Source organism: Salvelinus alpinus, chromosome 3 (genome assembly GCF_045679555.1).
Source record: "Salvelinus alpinus chromosome 3, SLU_Salpinus.1, whole genome shotgun sequence".
Lineage (NCBI taxonomy): Eukaryota > Metazoa > Chordata > Actinopteri > Salmoniformes > Salmonidae > Salvelinus > Salvelinus alpinus.
The window spans coordinates 61493120-61512903 of NC_092088.1; the positions used below are offsets into that span (position 1 = coordinate 61493120).

At 42.6% G+C, this 19784-nt stretch overlaps 1 protein-coding gene across 1 annotated transcript in view; it reads left to right on the forward strand.

Moving 5' to 3' along the window:
- Window positions 1-288: 288 nt before the first annotated feature.
- The window catches only part of LOC139571066 (storkhead-box protein 1-like), a 44329-nt gene continuing 24833 nt past the window's right edge, over window positions 289-19784 (forward strand). The window contains exon 1 of the mRNA XM_071393583.1: window positions 289-821. Within this exon, the coding sequence (XP_071249684.1) occupies window positions 446-821 (376 nt within the window). The 5' untranslated portion in view covers window positions 289-445. The remainder of the gene's footprint in view (window positions 822-19784) is intronic.

The window sequence follows — 19784 nt, forward strand, 5'->3', positions numbered from 1 at the left end:
CATGTGTTAAATAATTACATTGTAAGAGGTGTGTTATAGGCAACATGGCAAGTGTATTTGGGTTTAGAGTGCTCTCTTGTATAAGGACAGCCTTAGCCGACATAATATGCGCATTATTATTATGCCAATGCGTAAAAGCCATAGACCGTATATAGGTAAAAGTCGAGATTCGCACCTGTCTGTCAAGTTCCAGTTGAATTGCATTTCAATAGCCAACCTGAGACTACTTTTATTGGCCCTGTCACAACTAGCTGATCCCTCCGCCTCCTCTGCCAGATTCACCACTGGTTACCTTGGAAGCAGGAGAAACTACCACAGTCTGCGCTCCGCTCCGATCACTTGGCACAGCTCCGACTGACACTGTCGGAATGTTTTACAAATTCTAGCGTTCCAAGGATTTTTTGGGTGGGAAATACGTGCTTCGTTGTGTGATGATGTCTGTAGCATGATATTTCTCCTAGAATCGAGCGAATCGGCGATAACAAAAATGTCACAACAACAGCGGGTCGTCCAACTGTCGACCGCCTCGCTCGCGCTGGTCTTCTGCAAGGAAGAGGATAGCTCGAGAATCACCGGTGGAGGGAAATACAACGTGAACAGTGCGAGTGGTCAGGAGATTTTTACGGATTTCAAAGCGCAAAATCTGCGCAGTTTTTGGAACAAAAGACTTGTGAAAGCGGTAGCTGAAGTTTATTTCCACGGATGGATGGAGAATTTGGTCCTGTTCGTCCATGGGAATGCCAACAACCTAGAGGTGTTGAGGGAAGCTTGGATGCGCAGAGCGCTGAGGTCACCCAAAGGGTTTGTCATCAAAGCAGTGGGTATGTGCCGGAATTATTATTCTACCATTACTATTTATACTTTGTTTGATTATTTTTAGATGACATATGAGAACATGTTGCCTGTGCAACAAAATATATATGAATGGCCATTGCCATCATGGCGCACAATAAATGATGATTTTCTTCCATAAGAAAATGATCTAACCCCATTGATAAGTATTGACTTGAGTCCCCACTCTCCATAATTTATATAGGGACTCTTTGGGAAATACATTGTTGACACAGCACTTAGCCTCGAGAGAGAAAATGTGTTGGATATAGGCTAATGAAAATAAAAGCCCGAGAAACTGTCAATGGGCGAGTGATCAACAGGCGGCATTCTGCCCTCTCCCTACAGTTTCAGCGAGTAGTTTCTCCCACGATTGGCTCATGTGAACTACAATCCCGAAGCTGTGTTTTAATGTTTCGAAACGTCAATAATCATCGCTTGCGATACGGCTTTCGAAGCATACAGTATGTGGCACTTTCATCAACGAGAAAGAATCCTTAAAATAAAGAAACATGTTTTTTATTTAAGCTTTATTTAACCAGACAGGTCAGTGAAGAACAAATTCTTATTTACAATGATGGCCTACCAAAAGGCAAAAAGCCTCCTGCGGGGACGGGTCTGGGATTAAAAATAAAAATATAGGACAACACACATCACGACAAGAGAGACACTACAATACTACATAAACAGAGACCTAAGACATAACACAGCATGGTAGCAACACAACATGGCAGCAGCACAACATGGCACAAACAACAGAACAAAGGGCAAGAAGGTAGAGACAACAATACATCACGCAAAATATACTTACTGTAGCAGTTTTGCACAGTTCCATACAGCTATGGGTGCCTCCATTTGACCAAACTACACTTCCCGAGTTAGCTTACACACAGGTGTTTGGCGCAAGTTAATTATTCTGCTTTCATAATGGTAGACGAACTCGTAATTGTTTGTGTGAAAATTATTTCTGCCTGATATGAAAGATATGTTCCTTATGTTTAAAAAACTGTACAGCAAGCGTTGCGTGTTCATGTTTACAGCAAGCGTCAGTGGTCTTAATACAATTTCCCAGGAAGTAGATGCATTCATCAATAGGCGCTGAAGGTAGTTAGCGCCTATTGAATGGGTACCCTCATTGCTGCATGAAGTTTGGGGGTGGGGATGCTGCGATTTTTTTTCCGACTGGGGGATGCATAAAAAATGTGGCCGCCCTGCAGATATATATATTGGTTTCTAATACAAGACTAATAAAGGCCCAGTGCACCACTGTTGTGACTTTAAAAAAAACGAAATGTATTTGAGTGTTTATCAGCATTTGTAACTTGACTCTGATAATTACCTGTACAAAAGAGTTAATCTGATAATAATTGTGGAATATAAAAATACTTGCATGATATATGCTTTCCAGTTTCTTAAAATACTTTGTAAATGGAACTTATTTCTATGTGAAAACTGAAATGGTCTATTCATTCCTTTTTCGTATTGGTCCCCTGTGAGAATTGAACCCACAACCAGGGCTGGTCCTTGCTGTTCTGCCTCCTTAAACGAGACCAAAGAATGCTGCCTCGCAAAACAAAAATATCCCCAGTAAGCAAAATGACGTTGAAAAGACGTGTAAAAAAACACATTTTCCAGACGTTGAAGTTAGGTTCAATTTTGGTTCTGAATGAAAGTTGAAAATACTTATTTTTCGGATGTTGATACCCAACTTTATCAGGAGTTATCGTGAGTCTATTTGCAATGTGTTTCCACAGTGGGAACATGACAGCGCATTTTTTGTTGTTGATTGGGCACCATTTAGGTTAGGCTATTTGATGTGTCCATCTCATAACATTGTCATACATTTTATCTCCAGCCTGTAGGCTACAGAAAAGGCCACATACTCTTTCTACCATATCCTATATCTGCTACATGATTTTTGTTGGATTATCTTTTTGACGGAACGTTGGTGGAGCGCCACAGCGGTGCGTCTCTCCATCAGCACCCTGAAGAGGCATGCTGAGAATGGACAATATTTTGCACTTCCTTTGACAAAGTGGGCACTGCTTATCACAGGGCGGATCTACGCTCACCTAAAAAGCCCTTATGCCACTGGTTGAGAAATTGTCATTGTTTTGGGACAGAATTATGTGAGGTTTTATGTGTTGTTGTTGGAGGCGCGTCTTAGTCAGTTTAGCTCAGAAAATACCGCCCTCGTCAATCTGCCACCATAGGCGGACGCCTAATGAGCGGGCCGGCCGTGCTCTACCAAATGAGCCACTTCATCACAAACCACTTGATGTCTCAATTACTGTATTGCGCATTGTTTTTCTACATGGTAATGGAAAGTCTACAGGTACAAACCTAGATGACCAGCCTATGTACAATATAGTAATTAAGTGGTTTGTAATGATAGGAAATTAATACTTCACAAAAAGTGGTTGTTTTCCATGTTATTTGATCAAGAAAAAAACGTTTAATTTGATGTGTATATTTTGTGGCTTTGCCAATGATTTTGCACCTATGTCATTTTTTTTTGCCTCCACTACAAATGTCTATATTGGTCCGCTAATACTAGTAAAGGCCCAGTGCACTACTTTTGTGGAAAAATATTGATAAAAAAAAAAAGAAAAGTGTTTATATATATTTTTTATTCTTATTTTTTAGGGGGTGTTGCAGCACCCTCAGCACCCCTACTTCACGCGGCTATGGCGTTGAAAAGACGTTTCATTCATGTGATTGGTAAACTATCTATTGTATTTGTCACAAAGCTTGAGCCATGATGTCCAATAAACATCGGCTTGCTAAAAAAACATTGTCTGGTAGTCTTCCGCAGACTTTTGACTGACCAATCAGTGTCATCTTTCACGTTGAAACATTCTGTATGTTTGTCAAAGCCTGTTTACAAATCTATGTACAACCTTAAATAGGCTTCTCTCTCTCTTATTACTTTCGGAAAGCTATAATAATTTTCAGGGTGTTTTGAACATCCACATATGCATGACATGATCTCATGGGATGTATAGTGTAAGAAAATACTTGTTATAGTAAGTGTAAATGACACCTCTGTGTGGATTTTGGACCCAATTATGGTATGATCAGGTTATAGGACAGAAATACAGAGAAATATCCCTGTCATACCATGACGAAAATCCGCCAACTTTACCATGTCAAACTTTTTGCCGCCTTTTCCTGTATATCTGAATGGTATTGCCAGTAACAACGCCTGTACTTTTATTTTGGCCAACTGAGGCATGAATGTGGTAATATGTTTAAAAGTCCTGCCAATGCCTCAGTATAAAACTACCCCTTTCATCTCACCAGCTTTGGCACGCATTAAATAAATGAACATTCTGTTGTTGTCCGACATTAAACTTGTCCTTATCACTCGCAAAGCTTAAAGGAAATGCTTAAAATGTATGTAGTTCTGTCCTTGTGCTGTTCTAGTCTATTGTCACATAAATTCTATGGCACTTAGCCCGGGGGAACGCACACTAGAGGTCTTCACGGATCCACCTGTACCCGAATATCTGGGACCCGAGCAGGTCCAGATGCAGAATTCTAATTAATGTCATGGGTCTGGGTCGGATCTGATCTGATATGATTGTCACGGTTCTCTGTATGTGTAATTTTAACTGACTTGTCCGGAAAGACCCATACAGATCCGAACGTGACTGCTAACAGTAGAGATGGAGAGAGAAAGAGAAATTGTCATTTATGTTGCTGCTCTTTGCTTTTCACAGTGTTGTTGTTGTCGTCCAATCATAAGTAATCAAAGAGGAATTTAATTTTTAAAATAATTTAACCTTTATTTAACTAGGCAAGTCACTTAAGAACATATTCTTATTTACAATGACGGCCAAACCCGGACGACGCTGGGCCAAATGTGCGCCGCCCTATGGGACTCCCAATCACTGCCGGATGTAATTCAGCCTGAATTCGAACCAGGGACTGTAGTATCACCTCTTGCACTGAGATGCGCCACTTGGGAACAGTTGTTACAGTCATAGAGCCTTCATGTGTGGCAAAAGTTAGGAAATATCTAATCAATGGAAGATGAAATTAAAATGATGGAATTAAAAGTTAAAGAAGAATGATAGCTCTTGGTCGTTGTAGCCTAACAGGTAGGTTGCTACTTTATATTCTGAGTTGTTGTTTGTAGCTGTAGGCCTAGCTAGCTAGCTTAACTAGCTTCTCCCGGTTTGATGCGGTCAAGACACGTAGCTACTACGTATTCATATTGGATGATAAATAACCTAGCTATGGCAGCTATTAGTCTACTATGGCGCGAGTCGGGTTGGTTACTTGCTGTCTCTCCCTCCCTGTTCCCCATGTCACTTGCTCACACTCACAGTGGCCTACACACACAGCACAGCCCCTGCTAAAGTGTCACCTCTCTCTACCTCTTCTCCACTCATGCTTTATCAGCTCCGGTTAATAAAGTAGCTTAAAAATGTACTTTTCTGCTGCTTCCCTCACTTGGAACGGACCAGTCTGAATCCGATCAGGTATATATGGAACGTGTCTAGTTGTCCTTGGATCCGTTCTGAACCGGTCTCTATATAGTTTGTATACATTTATGCATATTGGGTCCATATGGGACCCGCAAAGGCCTCTAATGCACACTGCCATTTCATATTTTTTTCTTGACTTGACAGGTAAATATTTAAAGGCCCTTATTTAGCTAAGAAAATGATGGGTTAATATGCATGCAACTACAAATTGCTAGTATGCTATCTGTCTTCAGCCAAAATAACTGGTGGGCGTTTGATAGGAGAGAAGGAGGACCTGAGCCCTAGGACCATGCCTCAGGACTACTTGGCATGATGACTCCTTGCTGTCTCCAGTCCACCTGGCCGTGCTGCTGCTCCAGTTTCAACTGTTCTGCCTGGGGCTATGGAACCCTGACCTGTTCACCAGATGTGCTACCTGTCCCAGACCTGCTGTTTTCAACTCTCTAGAGACAGCAGGAGCTGTAGAGATACTCTTAATGATCGGCTATGAAAAGCCAACTGACATTTACTCCTGAGGTGCTGACCTGTTGCACCCTCGACAACCACTGTGATTATTATTATTTGACCATGCTGGTCATTTATGAACATATTAACATCTTGGCCATGTTCTGTTATAATCTCCACCCGGCACAGCCAGAAGAGGACTGGCCACCCCTCATAGCCTGGTTCCTCTCTAGGTTTCTTCCTAGGTTTTGGCCTTTCTAGGGAGTTTTTCCGTGCTTCTACACCTACATTACTTGCTGTTTGGGGTTTTAGGCTGGGTTTCTGTACAGCACTTTGAGATATCAGCTGATGTAAGAAGGGCTATATAAATACATTTGATTTGATTTGAAAGCGTGCGATATTGTGATCACATTGGCTGGTGATGATACATTACTTTAACATTGGGCTTACTATTTAGCCAACACATGATGGGTTGATATGAATTCGCTTCTTTAGCTACACATAGCCTCTCTTTTCCAGATGAGCCCATACGCAGTTGTGCATGCCGCTCTGCTATTCCTCTTCTCCCGGAGTTGCAAAACCATATGAGTCCAGGGAGATATCTGGGGTGAGATATTTTCAAGACACACATCTGATGCGTGTGCACCCACTTACATATTTGTCTAATATTCTAACTCTGGAAAGGGTATGTGTCAACATGCTGACATATCTAAGCTTTTATAATTAGGCAGATCCATATATTTTCCATATAGTTTCAGAAATGTATCATATCTGTAGTCATCACCTAATCATTTATGCATCCGTATTTATTTATTCTTTCATAATTTCAATAGATATCCTTACATGATATGTAATATTCATCCTCGTATGTCTGATAGAAAATGGGCTAAATTCGACTCATGAAATGTCCAGCAGACAAATTATTTTACCTGTTCAGGTGCCGAAAATCATTGTGCTTCTTCACATGAAGTTGACATATCTGAGCATACATTTGCACCATATTCAGTAGTAGGCTATACAAAGCACGGAAAGGCAAACATCGTCATATTTAATCCAAGTTGCTATTTCTAAAGCACATCTCTGCTATTTTTGTTTAAAAAATGCAGTGTAGAAAATCCAGAGCTCCAATCGCAACACATGTTTTCGGTAAAGATCTTTGCTAAAAAATCTTTGTTAATTTTTTTAATTTATTTAACAGAAAATAAATGTTGGACACCCCCAGCTGGGGCAACCTCAAGGGCTCGTCTCAGGATCCTCCATCTTGCAGCAAGGATCCCAAAGCAGTTCTCTGAAATTCTTCTGGCTATTGAATGGTGATAGTTGTAGATCTTCTTGGCGTCATTAAAGCCAGAAGAATCTTTGAATAAAATAAGCTTTTCTATTAGTATTGAACAGGAACATGAAGGCTGTCAAATGTGTACTGTAACATCTGTGCAGCCAATGCTTTGGACATAGGCCCCCATCCTCTTACTGGGATGCCAGATCACATTTATATGAGGCATATAATTACAACGTCCATGCAATAATTTTCACATATGTACAGTCACATGTATTAAGCGTATCTTACCTGGATATGGTCGCATTAGGTTTACCATCAGAGGTAATGCCTCGTCTTCCACGAAAACATGGGCTCTGTGTTTGGGTCCCCGGGAAGCTCTCTGGCCTTGGTAGTGGCAGATGGCCTGTAATGAGTTGGGAGCCCAATTTGCCTCGGGAAAAGATTCCTGCATCTCCCTCCCGGCTATGCGTTCACGTCGACCATGGTGAAGCCCATTTTTTGCCACAGAGGGATAAGCAACAAAATCCTCCTTCAGGACATGCCAGATTGCCTTGGCACACTTATGTGTGCTGCCACTGGCAAAAAAACGGGTCAAAGACAGCCCTCCTGAAGCAATGACGGTCAAGCTGTGAGTTCTCTCGTGCTAGAGGTTATGGGGAAGCCGCTGATGCAAGTCGTCAAATCTGGCATCCGACATCCAGAAGTATTGAACATGTCTTTCCTCGTCATTGATTCACATAGGTTGAACAACAGACGTGTATTCTCCAGCTCGTGTATTCTCTTCATTGGATGAACTCGCCATTTTGTCAGTAATTTTTTATTCTCCTGAGTAGTTCAATCTATTGCCATTCATAGAGAGACATGTTTGCTTCATCTTCTGTAGCGTAGTAAGCATAGACCAGACTAGCCTGACATGTAGCCAGCTAGCTACTATTTATAAACAGGCATGTAACACCGGATCCGGAAGTTCAAATGCTGTTACTAGCTAGAGTACATTTTTTTTTAAAGAGTGCCTCGACCCTCTTGCTTGGTAAGCTCTGCTGCCTCCCCAAACCCCGTAGTGAATATACATTCCACAAGGCGGACTTCCTCACTGGATGGAACGCAACGGAAAGAGTCCGCTGCCCCCAAAAAACATCTCCACCCACATGCACGCAAGCATGTAGATCAATGGAGTGGAGCTTGTAGCTGCCTCTTAATAAGCTTCAACTCACAACAAACTCCCACAAACATACTCACCACATGGGGGACAGGGTTATTGTTGTGCACACCCTAAAAACACGAACACATGGGCATGCATAAATGCATAGTGACACACAGGCAGACTGACAGACACACGTGCACACAAACACACACACACACCCTTCTCTTCCTTCTGATCAGACTGATTCTATTCGATAGTGATTTGTTTGGAAATTAGTCCCTGCAGGTTGGTTTACTGCCTTTTCACTACAAGGCGGTCAGCAGTGAATCAGTCCTCCATTGGCTGCCAACCAGAGCCACCCTAACAACCCCAGTCCCTCAGGATTAATGTCATTTCATTTCATGGCCAGCGAGGGACTATATAAGCCTGATGTCTTTATAGCAGACACCGAGAAAGACCTTGACATTGACTTCAACACGCCAGCTCCAACTTGGAAATGCCCCCTCTGACCTTTTCCAGGTTCTAATTTGTTATGGAGTTTTTAACCAGACAATTTCCTAAGTTTTGAATGTGACTAGAATGCAATTTTCCTAACTGAGAGGGCTGTTCTCTTTCTATTCACTGGAGGAAATTGGGTGGTAGGATTTGTAATGACATTACCAGCTAATCAAACTATTTGATTAGCCTATTTTAGGCATTTCTTAAGACACTGCGCAAAAACCCTAGCAAGAACCCTCTTTGAATATGGTCTAACCCTTGTTTAACACAAAGTCCCATCTCTTTTCTAATTGAGAGCTCGAGATGACAGTAAACCTCAGTGCAGTGGTGGGTTTAGCTAATCTACTGGTAGTAACTTAACTCTTATTATAACTTTTAGGAGAAGTTTAGCCTAGAGAGAGGGACAGAGAGAGGGAAAGGAGAGAATCGATCACCACAGCTCTGTAATTTATAAGGCGGAGTTAGTTTCCTCATTCGGTCTGTCTGATTATCACTGTGTCAGTGCTAATGGGGGGGAGAAGACTGATGGTTTACTGGTGCCACCACTGTTTGGATGAGGGGAGAGAGGAGGAGAATAAGGAGAGAGAAGAACGATGAACGGAATGGGTGAGGAGATGAAGGGGTTTGGGTGACTGATTGAGGAGGAGGAGGGGTGTTTGGAGGGGAGGAGTGGAGGGAGACAGTGAGGGGTGAGGGTGAAGGAATTATGTGTTAAGGGAATGAGGAAACAGGGATGGATGGGGTGAGCTGGAGAATGAACAGGCTATGTTTTGTCTTTCTGGGAATGGACCCCCCCTGGTACTGGAGTTGACCTCCTACGCTGGAGTAACACTCAACACTCATCTCTCTCTCTCTCTCTCTCTCTCTCTCTCTCTCTCTCTCTCTCTCTCTCTCTCTCTCTCTCTCTCTCTCTCTCTCTCTCTCTCTCTCTCTCTCTCTCTCTCTCTCTCTCTCTCTCTCTCTCTCTCTCAATTCAATTCAATTCAAGGGGCTTTATTGGCATGGGAAACATGTGTTAACATTGCCAAAGCAAGTGAGGTAGATATTATACAAAAGTGAAATAAACAATACAAATTAACAGTAAACATTACACATACAGAAGTTTCAAAACAATAAAGACATATTATATTATATATATACAGTGTTGTAACAATGTACAAATGGTTAAAGCACACAAGTTAAAATAAATAAGCATAAATATGGGTTGTATTTACAATGGTGTTTGTTCTTCACTGGTTGCCCTTTTCTTGTGGCAACAGGTCACAAATCTTGCTGCTGTGATGGCACACTGTGGAATTTCTCCCAGTAGATATGGGAGTTTATCAAAATTGGATTTGTTTTCAAATTCTTTGTGGATCTGTGTAATCTGAGGGAAATATGTCTCTCTAATATGGTCATACATTGGGCAGGAGGTTTGGTTATATGGTTTGGGAGCGCCCAGGGATTTTACTTTTCTGTTGTCTCATCCTGTCTATCTGACATAATGGGTAGAAATGTACCATGTTCACCATCCATTTTATTGTTAAATGATGACACTACTGTAGACTTATCTGTCAAACAGCGACGTATTTGGCTGGCTGAATTAACAGCAGACAATTTTTTGTTTTGTTACTGTAGCCTCACATTGGCAGGCTTCTCATTCTTTAAGCAGACAGCAGTGGCTGCTGGACATTATAAACATGTAAATATCTGTAGGACGCATGCATGGGGCGAGTGAAATAAACAGATTTACTCTTTCATCAACGTATGACTGTAAAAAGACTGCTATTGAGAACCACTAATCTAACTTTGGGTTGGGGAAGTCCTGTGGTGGAGGGTGGGATGGGAACTGTTTGGTCTTGACACTTGTTTTTTTTGTCCATATGTATCTGTTTTGTGTAACTTATAAAAAACAACAACATTTGATCACAAAAGCCTTAAGGTTCCTGAACAATTGTGGTAAAGTAAAGCATGAGGTTGGAAGGAAGGTCTTTTGAGAGAATGGTGATACCATACAAATAGATGTCCTAGGCTATACTGTTATTCTACTTCTATGGGGGGGGCACTCTCGTCAGTCTTGTTATATCCTAATACTAATAGCCTTGTCATGGAAGAACCTAGTTGTTGTTCAACTCTTTTCCTCAGGTGAAATAAGAGGCTTCCCTCATCCATCACAATGGCTGTTAGCTGCTTCTGCATTATTGAGAAGGCTAACATGCGTCCCAAATGGCACTCTATTCCCTATAGTGCACTACTTTTGTTCTTGGCCCATACGGCTCCCGTCAAAAGTAGTGCATAATGTAGGGAATAGGGTGCCATTTGGGACGGCACCTCACTCTGGATATAGTTCCTGGTACGAGGCTACAGCCAGGCGGAGGGATATGCACGTAAGACATTAATGTTGAGTCGCCCTGTGGCGTAATGAGGTATCCTGTGTCCTCCTACACAATTTAACCCTCCTCCTCCACTGTCAAGGGCAACAAGAGACTATGTCGTCACTGTCAGTGTCGCGGTATTGAACTTGAATGTGGAGCTTCCAATTGGGTAATTCAATCTAATGCAGCTCTTCTCGACATCGCCGTTGTAAATTATATTGTGTTCTCAATTTATTTACCTTATAAAATACAAATAGATGAAGAAGAAAAAACGTAATTGGAGAAGTATTGGGTTAGGCCTATAAATTGAGTTGATGAGAGGATGTAGAATTATAGGACACATGCAACACAAATGTATGCATTGCTTCCAACTCATTTCTGCAATGCATCCCTCTTGAATCAATCATTATCTGAACACAGAGAACTTCTGTTTGTCCTTTTTCTTCACATCTTGGAGATGAAAGTGCTTGTATACTTTAAGACATAGGGAGTCTGATTTCATTGGTTTGTTTGGTCCGAGACTCAGAGCTGTACTAATGGTCGTAACTCTACCAGATGTCTGCTTATTAGCCATGACATCCCCTCGACTTACTGGGGTTAAACTGCCCACCCTGTGTGTGTTTGTGCATATGTGTGTGATTGCCACGTGGCCTGGGCATCCTGTCGTGATCATGCAGCTAAGGTCAAAGGTGGCAACTTCTGGGCTAACTGGGGTCGTAGTTAAGGCAACCGGCTCATATAATCACAGCGTCTCCAGGTGTTCCATCCTCAGACTGTGTGTGTGCACGGGCGTTCGTGCTATGTTTCTAGGTATTCCTCCTAAACAGAAAAATCCCTGTTTGTGCGTGCGTGCGTGCATGCTGTATTTCTAGGTGTTCCTCATATACAGATAAAGCCCAGTTGAACCACCATGTGCCTGTAAAAGAAGTAGAACGCACACACACTCTCTCCCTGTAGAATAACACACAGAGTACAGAGGTAGTGTTTCTGAGTGGAGATGAGGCTTGATTACAAGTGGTTGGACTGCATTCAACAGGGCCAGTCAGGCTTAGCTTGGCTTGACAAACGTTTAAGCACCCTGAATGGTGAAATGTGTTGGATTTGAATAATGAAGTAGCACAAACCATTTTCCTCCAAGAGTTGTCAGAATAGGCCTAGCTATTCCCTGTTGTACACCGATTCAGCCAGACTGGCTGGGCCAGTGACGTTCTTACAAAGAAAAAAGGCCTTTTTATGAAGCTCCATCTTTCATGCTACCAGTCCAGTGTGACCTGATGCTGTTAGACATTGATCTCGCTCTCACTCTCTGTGTGTCCTGGTCATGGAGCCCACAGTGTGAGAAATGGAAAAAGGAGAAAGTATGTGTGTATGTGGTGTCTTGATAGCTATTTCCTCAGTTGCTTTATTATTAGTCCAGAGAGGAAAAGACAACCTCACCCTCCATTCTCTAACATGACCCCTCGGTGTCCCTGATCGTTTGTTAGCTACATCCTCTTCCCATTCAGCAGGAAACTCTCCCTAGGTGAGACTCACACAAGACTGGGCCATTTATTGACCTGCAGAGTTTACCCACAACACTGGATCACAGCCAACAATTACACACAGATCTTGCACCCCTCAGCTTATTCACACTGGCGGTGTGTGTGTGCATGGTTTGTGGGCGTGTGTGTGTGTGTGTGTGTTGACTGCTTTTATTGGATTTGAACCTTATTCTCTCACTGCTGGTCAGAGGTAGAAGTCACCAGGTGATGTAGTATTCTAGTATTTCTGTTATTATTGAAGCTTCAGCTTCCTGAGGGGATGTTGACTTAGCTTCATATAACACTGATAACACATGCGGTAGAAGGTAGAAACACGGCCTAGTATTATTATATTATGGATGAAGATAAGAATGAATTGAAACATACGGTTTTTGTCTTTGGTTCAGTTGGTTGGCGCATCAGACGTCTCTCCGCTAGGCCTACTGCACATACCCTGGTTAGATTGGAGAGGAAATGGCTTTCATCTGGCCTCAATGACCCACCCACCACCATCACTCTTGATTAGAGGGGGTGGGAGTACTATAAACCATTCCTCTCTCCCAGGGGTAAGGGTAGGAGTGTGTGTGTGCATGCGTTTATATGTGTGTCTGCATGCCTGTGTGTATGTATGTATGTATGTATGTATGTATGTATGTATGTATGTATGTATGTATGTGCATGCTCGTGAATGTGTGTTCGAGGCTTCGAGCGTGTGCGCGCACTGTTTGTGTGTGTGCACACATGTCGGTGTCCGTGTGTATGTGTACCATCACTCACTCTCATGGGGGTTAAGGCTCCTTGGGTGGAGCGTGCTGGAAACACCTGGAACTTCTAAACTTCCCAGGGAAGGGAAGCTTGTGAAACTGAAGTCTTCTGCATTCCTCTGGGCTTGGTGGTCACTAGACAGCCAGGATAGAGGACAGAGGCACTGTGCTTTCTAACCATAACATGCCATTTTAATGACTAGGTCTAAACCATGCTCCGCCCCTTTATAATATCACATAATAGCTTAGAAACAAATGCCAACCTTCCTCCCACTGTTTAATTTAAAAAACATTGGAATGTAGTTAAAATGTTTATCTCCTACCTGCCTCCGTGGTCAATGTATCACGGTGATGAGGGATCTAAAAGTTGTCTGAGCATCGGGTTACAGTGAGCACTTTGGGAACCGGGACAAATAGGGGCTTATTCTCTGTTACATTATTACCTGTCTTCAGTCTAACACCTGGTTACTCTGTCTGGTTCCTAGGAACATTACAGGGTTCATTGTTTGGGGAATGAAGTGTCAGGATTCAGGTCACTATTGGCCCATTTCCTGAAACTCCCTATGCGGTGAGGAATAAGCGTTCTGTCTAGAGCAGGAGTAGGCCTAAACATAATCCAGGTCCAGGAAACCGTCCCTTAGTGTGTTGATGACTGACTAGAAGGTCAGCATCTTCACAGCTCTTATCCTGAAGACATGTCATAATGTTGTGTTACAGAATTAGTGACACAGAATCTTCCCCCCCTGACAATGAGGTTGCAGGACAGTAAACTTGCGTAGTCTACTCAGACTGGTCTGTGCTCTAGGGTATAACATGCGATGAAATGTTACAATGTAGCCTATCAACATTGCTGTCACGGCTGTTGAAGGAGGAGGACCAAGGTGCAGCGTTGTGAGCGTACATTTTCCTTTTATTAATAAAAATGACGCCGAACAAAACAATAAACACTACAAAAACAAACCGTGAAGCTAAAGGCTATGTGCCCTAAACAAAGTCAACTTCCCACAAACACAGGTGGGAAAAAGGGCAGCCTAAGTATGGTTCTCAATCAGAGACAACGATAGACAGCTGTCCCTGATTGAGAACCCTACCCGGCCAAAACATAGAACTACAAAACATAGAACATAGAATACCCACCCCAACTCACGCCCTGACCAAACCAAAATAGAGACATAAAAAGGATCTCTAAGGTCAGGGCGTGACAATTGCTCTCTTTTCACGCTGCTCCAATGTAATACATGTACAAATCTAACAACAGAAGACTCATCTGGGTCTGCATCCCCGCTCGCAATCACGCCTACATTATGTATATTTTTAAACTGACAGAGGAATAGACGCACATGAAGAGCGGACGGAGAGAAGCAGGTCAGTGAAAGGCACTGCACGGTCATTCTGGAGCTATACGGAGCCCTCCGCATTGTTACAACATTTTGGAGGCGCACATCGATGCAGTACGGAGCTCTGCAATTTGGCTTCTGCATGGCTCTCGAGGCTCCGCGAATGGGTCACACCATCCATATGGCGCCTCCGACCACATTTTCGGATAAAATATAAATTGGCTTTGAGGGCTGGTAGGGGATGAAGTGGATATTATTGGCTCTGCCCATAGAAGAGACCAGTGACTGTTACTTAAATTCAACTGAATTTATAAACACAACTGACTTTATAAACATGTTATAGCAGGCGCCAGCAGGTTCTTTAGATCGGTAGGGCTGAAAAAGTCGGTAGTATCATATGAAACTGTACTATGGTATTCTAAAATGTTGGTATCATAGGTATCATGATGTTTTGGTACTGTGATATTGCTGTGGTACCGATATACCGTGAAACACTACACTGACTGTTCTTTTTAATGCCGAAAAGCACCTCTGGCATCTCAATACAACAGTGTGTCTGTTTGTATGAAGTCAGATGTCTGGGTCTTTGCTCAACAAACGTGGTTAGATGTTCTCTTCACAGACTCATAACTCATATCTTTGAGACTTCAGAACATACACTATATATTAAAAAGTATGGGGATCCCCTTTAAAATGAGTGGTTTTGGCTATTTCAGCCACACCCGTTGCTGACCGGTTTATAATTTCGAGCACAAAGCCATGCGATCTCCATAGACAAACATTAGCAGTAGAATGGCCTTAATGAAGAGCTCAGTGACTTTCAACGTGGCACCGTCATAGGATGCCACCTTTCCAACAAGTAAATTCGTGAAATTTCTCCCCAGCTAGAGCCGCCCCGGTCAACTGTAAGGTCTGTTATCGTGAAGTGGAATCATCTAGGAGCAACAACAGCTAAGCTGGGAATGTAACGGCAGCCTTCCCTCTCTTCACGAGAAGAGAGGGTGTAACAGGGATCGGACCAAGACGCAGCGTATTCCGTGTTCAACATGATTTAATCAACAAGACGAAAAACTGTGAACACTTACAACGATACAAAATAACAAATGTGGCAAACCGATACAGCCCTATCTGGTGCAGAGAAAACACAGAGACAGGAAACAACCACCCACAAAATCCCAACACAAAACAAGCCACCTATATATGATTCCCAATCAGAGACAACACAAAACATCTGCCTCTGATTGAGAACCATATTAGGCCAAACATAGAAACAGACAAACTAGACACACAACATAGAATGCCCACCCAGCTCACGTCCTGACCAACACTAAAACAAGCACAACACACAAGAACTATGGTCAGAACGTGACAGGGAAGCGGTACGCCACTCACAGAACGTGACCGCCGAGTGCTGAAGCGCGTAAAAATCATCTGTCATCGGTTACAACACTCACTGCCGAGTTCCAAACTGCCTCTGGAAAAAACATCAGCACAATAACTGTTCGGGAGCTTCACGAAATGGGTTTCCATGGCAGAGCAGTCGCACACAAGCTTAAGATCACTATGCGCAATGTCAAGCATCGGCTGGAGTGGTGTAAAGCTCGCCGCCATTGGACTCTGGAGCAGTGGAAATGTGTTCTCTGGAGTGATGAATCACACTTCACCATCTGGTAGTTCGACAGATGAACCTGGTTTTGGCGGATGCCAGGAGAACGCTTCCTGCCCAATTCATAGTGCCAACTGCAAAGTTTGGTGGAGGAGGAATAATGGTCTGTGGATGTTTTTCATGGATCGGGTTAGGCCCCTTAGTTCCAGTGAAGGGAAATCTTAACGCTACAACATACAAAAACATTCTAGACAATTCTGTGCTTCCAACTTTGTGGCAACAGTTTGGGGAAGGTCCTTTCCCGTTTCAGCATGACAATGCCACAATACACAAAGCGAGGTCCATACAGAAATGGTTTGTCGAGATTGGTGTGGAAGAACTTGACTGGCCTGCACAGAGTCCTGAACTCAACTCCATCGAACACCTTTGGGATTAATTGGAACGCCGACTGTGAGCCAGGTCTAATCAACCAACATAAGTCCCCGACCTCACTAATGTTCTTCAAATCAAATCAAATTTTATTAGTCACACGCGGTGAATACAACACTGAAATGCTTACTTACGAGCCCCTAACCAAAAATGCAGTTTAATAAAATACAGATAAGAATAAGAGATAAAAGTAACAAGTAACTAAAGAGCAGCAGTGAAATAACAACAGCGAGACTATATACTGATACAGAGTCAATGTGCGGGGGCACCGATTCTTGTGGCTGAATTGAAGCAAGTCCCTGCAGCAATGTTCCAACATCTAGTGGAAAGCCTTCCCAGAAGAGTGGAGACTCTTATAGCAGCAAAGGTGGGACCAACTCCATAATAATGACCATGATTTTGGAATCAGATGTTTCGACGAGCAGGTGTCCACATAATTTTGGTAGTGTAAATGTAATAATGTATTGGTTTTGACACTTTGTCAGTGCAAGGCATTTTGTGTTGATGGATAGATTTTTTTGTCCTTTTGATATCTGACCTAAAGTCAGAGTGTGTGGCACAGTTCTATATGTGTTTCTATGGTGATGGAACTCCTAACAAAGTGTGCCTCTGTTCCCACTCAGAGCTTAAAACAATGACCTAATAACTTTTGCCAAAAGTTAAAATGTTGCTTTGATTCTGAAAGGGCTGTAGAGTAAGAACTGGGCGTCCATAAACAGTCTGCTTTCTCGTCTTTTATTCTGGCTTATTCACTATTTGCTCAGATGGCTAACGCTGTCTGTGGGTGTCTCTGTCAGTTTGACAAATAGGCTATGCCCAAGCTCCTATTGTCTGTCTGTTGGAGTTGTCCATGACAGCAAGGCCTTCTCAGGATTACATTTAGGTGGCTTTCGCCTTCCACAGCGCCCCTGTATCCTGTTTTAATGACCTTTCACCTTTCCCCACTGTGGTAAACGTCCATCTGTTCTCACTGTGTAGTCTGTGTCTTTCTTATGTAACAGAGGTAGTGAGCTGGTGATAGGTAGTGGGTTGTTGCCTTTCTTCATGATTGTGAACTGAGTGTTGACTGAAAGTCAACTGTCACTCCCAGACTGAAAGCTATAGCAGTTTCCTTGTGGCTGTTAGTTTTGAATCGCAGAGCGCTGACAAACAAGGTTCAATAACAGTCAAATACACTTCCAACTCCAGTTCAGTCAAACCAGTCAAAAGTTTGAATACACCTACTCATTCAAGGGTTTTTCTTTATTTTTTACTATTTTCTACATTGTAGAATAATAGTGAAGACATCAAAACTATGAAATAACACATATGGAATCATGTAGTAACCAAAAAAGTGCTTCATGAGGTAGTCACCTGGAATGCTTTTCCAACAGTCCTGAAGGAGTTCCCACATATGCTGAGCACTTGTTGGCTTTTTTTCCTTCACTCTGCAGTCCAACTCATCCCAAACCATCTCAATTGGGTTGAGGTCAGGTGATTGTGGAGGCTAGGTCATCTGATGCAGCACTCCATCACTCTCCTTCTTGGTCAAATAGCCCTTACACAGCCTGGAGGTGTGTTTTGGGTCATTGTCCTGTTGAAAAACAAATGATACCATCCCACCTGTTTTGCGCTTAGTGGAAGTGTATCGCTGCAGAATGCTGTGGTAGCCATGATGGTTAAGTGTGCCTTGAATTCTAAATAAATCACTCACAGTGTCACCAGCAAAGCCCCATCACACCTCCTCCTCCATGCTCCCCGGTGGGAGCCACACATGCAGAGATCATCCGTTCACCGACTCTGCGTCTCACAAAGACACGGCGGTTGGAACCAAAAATCTCAAATTTGGACTCCAGACCAAAGGACAAATTTCCACCGGTCTAATGTCCATTGCTCGTGTTTCTTGGCCCAAGCAAGTCTCTTCTTATTGGTGTCCTTTAGTAATGGTTTCTTTGCAGCAATTCGACCATGAAGGCCTGATTCAAGGAGTCTCCTCTGAACAGTTGATGTTACTTGAACACTGTGAAGCGTTTATTTGGGCTGCAATCTGACGTGCAGTTAATTGCCGATTTCTGAGGCTGGTAACTCTAATTAACTTATCCTCTGCAGCAGAGGTAACTCTGGGTCTTCCTTTCCTGTGGCGGTCCTCATGAGAGCCAGTTTCATCATAGCGCTTGATGGTTTTTGTGACTGCACTTGAAGAAACTTTCAAAGATCTTGAAATTGTCCAGATTGACTGACCTTCATGTCTTAAAGTAATGATGGACTGTGGTTTCTATTTGCTTATTTGAGCTGTTCTTGCCATAATATGGACTTGGTCTTTTACCAAATTGGGCTATCTTCTGTATACCAACCATACCTTATCACAACACAACTGATTGGCTCAAACGCATTAAGAAGGAAAGAAATTCCACAAATTAACTTTTAAGAAGTCACACCTGTTAATTGAAATGCATTCCAGGTGACTACCCTATGAAGCTGGTTGAGAGAATGCCAAGCGTGTGCAAAGCTGTCATGGAAGGCAAAGGGTGACTACTTTGAAGTATATCAAATATATTCTGATTTGTTTAACACTTTTTTGGTTACTACATGACTCCATGTGTGTTATTTCATAGTTTTGATGTCTTCACTATTATTCTACAATGTAGAAAATAGTAAAAATCAAGAAAAAAGGAGTAGGTGTGTCCAAACTTTTGACTGGTACTGTATGTGTGGTGAATATTCATTCTCTGTTGTGTTTTCCGGTCCTGCCCCTGATGAATGGACCTTCACACAGCTTTACTTAACCCATGATTAGATATTCTATGGCCTGTTTCCTCAAACCTCAGCTTGTAGTAATCATATCACTTTGCCAGCACAGCCATTTCCTCAAGCTGTGATTACTATGAGGGTTCAGTCATAACATTGCTCTTTGCTCCCACTTAAGTCTTCTACTTTATGTTTAAACACTGATGCTCTGAGATAGTAAAGTTTCTACTGGAATATTTATCTTAAGCCCGTAGGGAGGGGTGGGAAGGAGGGAAGGCTGAGTTTACTGCTGGAAGTCAATGGAGCTGTTAAGTCATCACAAAGTGTTCATGGACTGATTGTTGCCTTTTTATGGCTC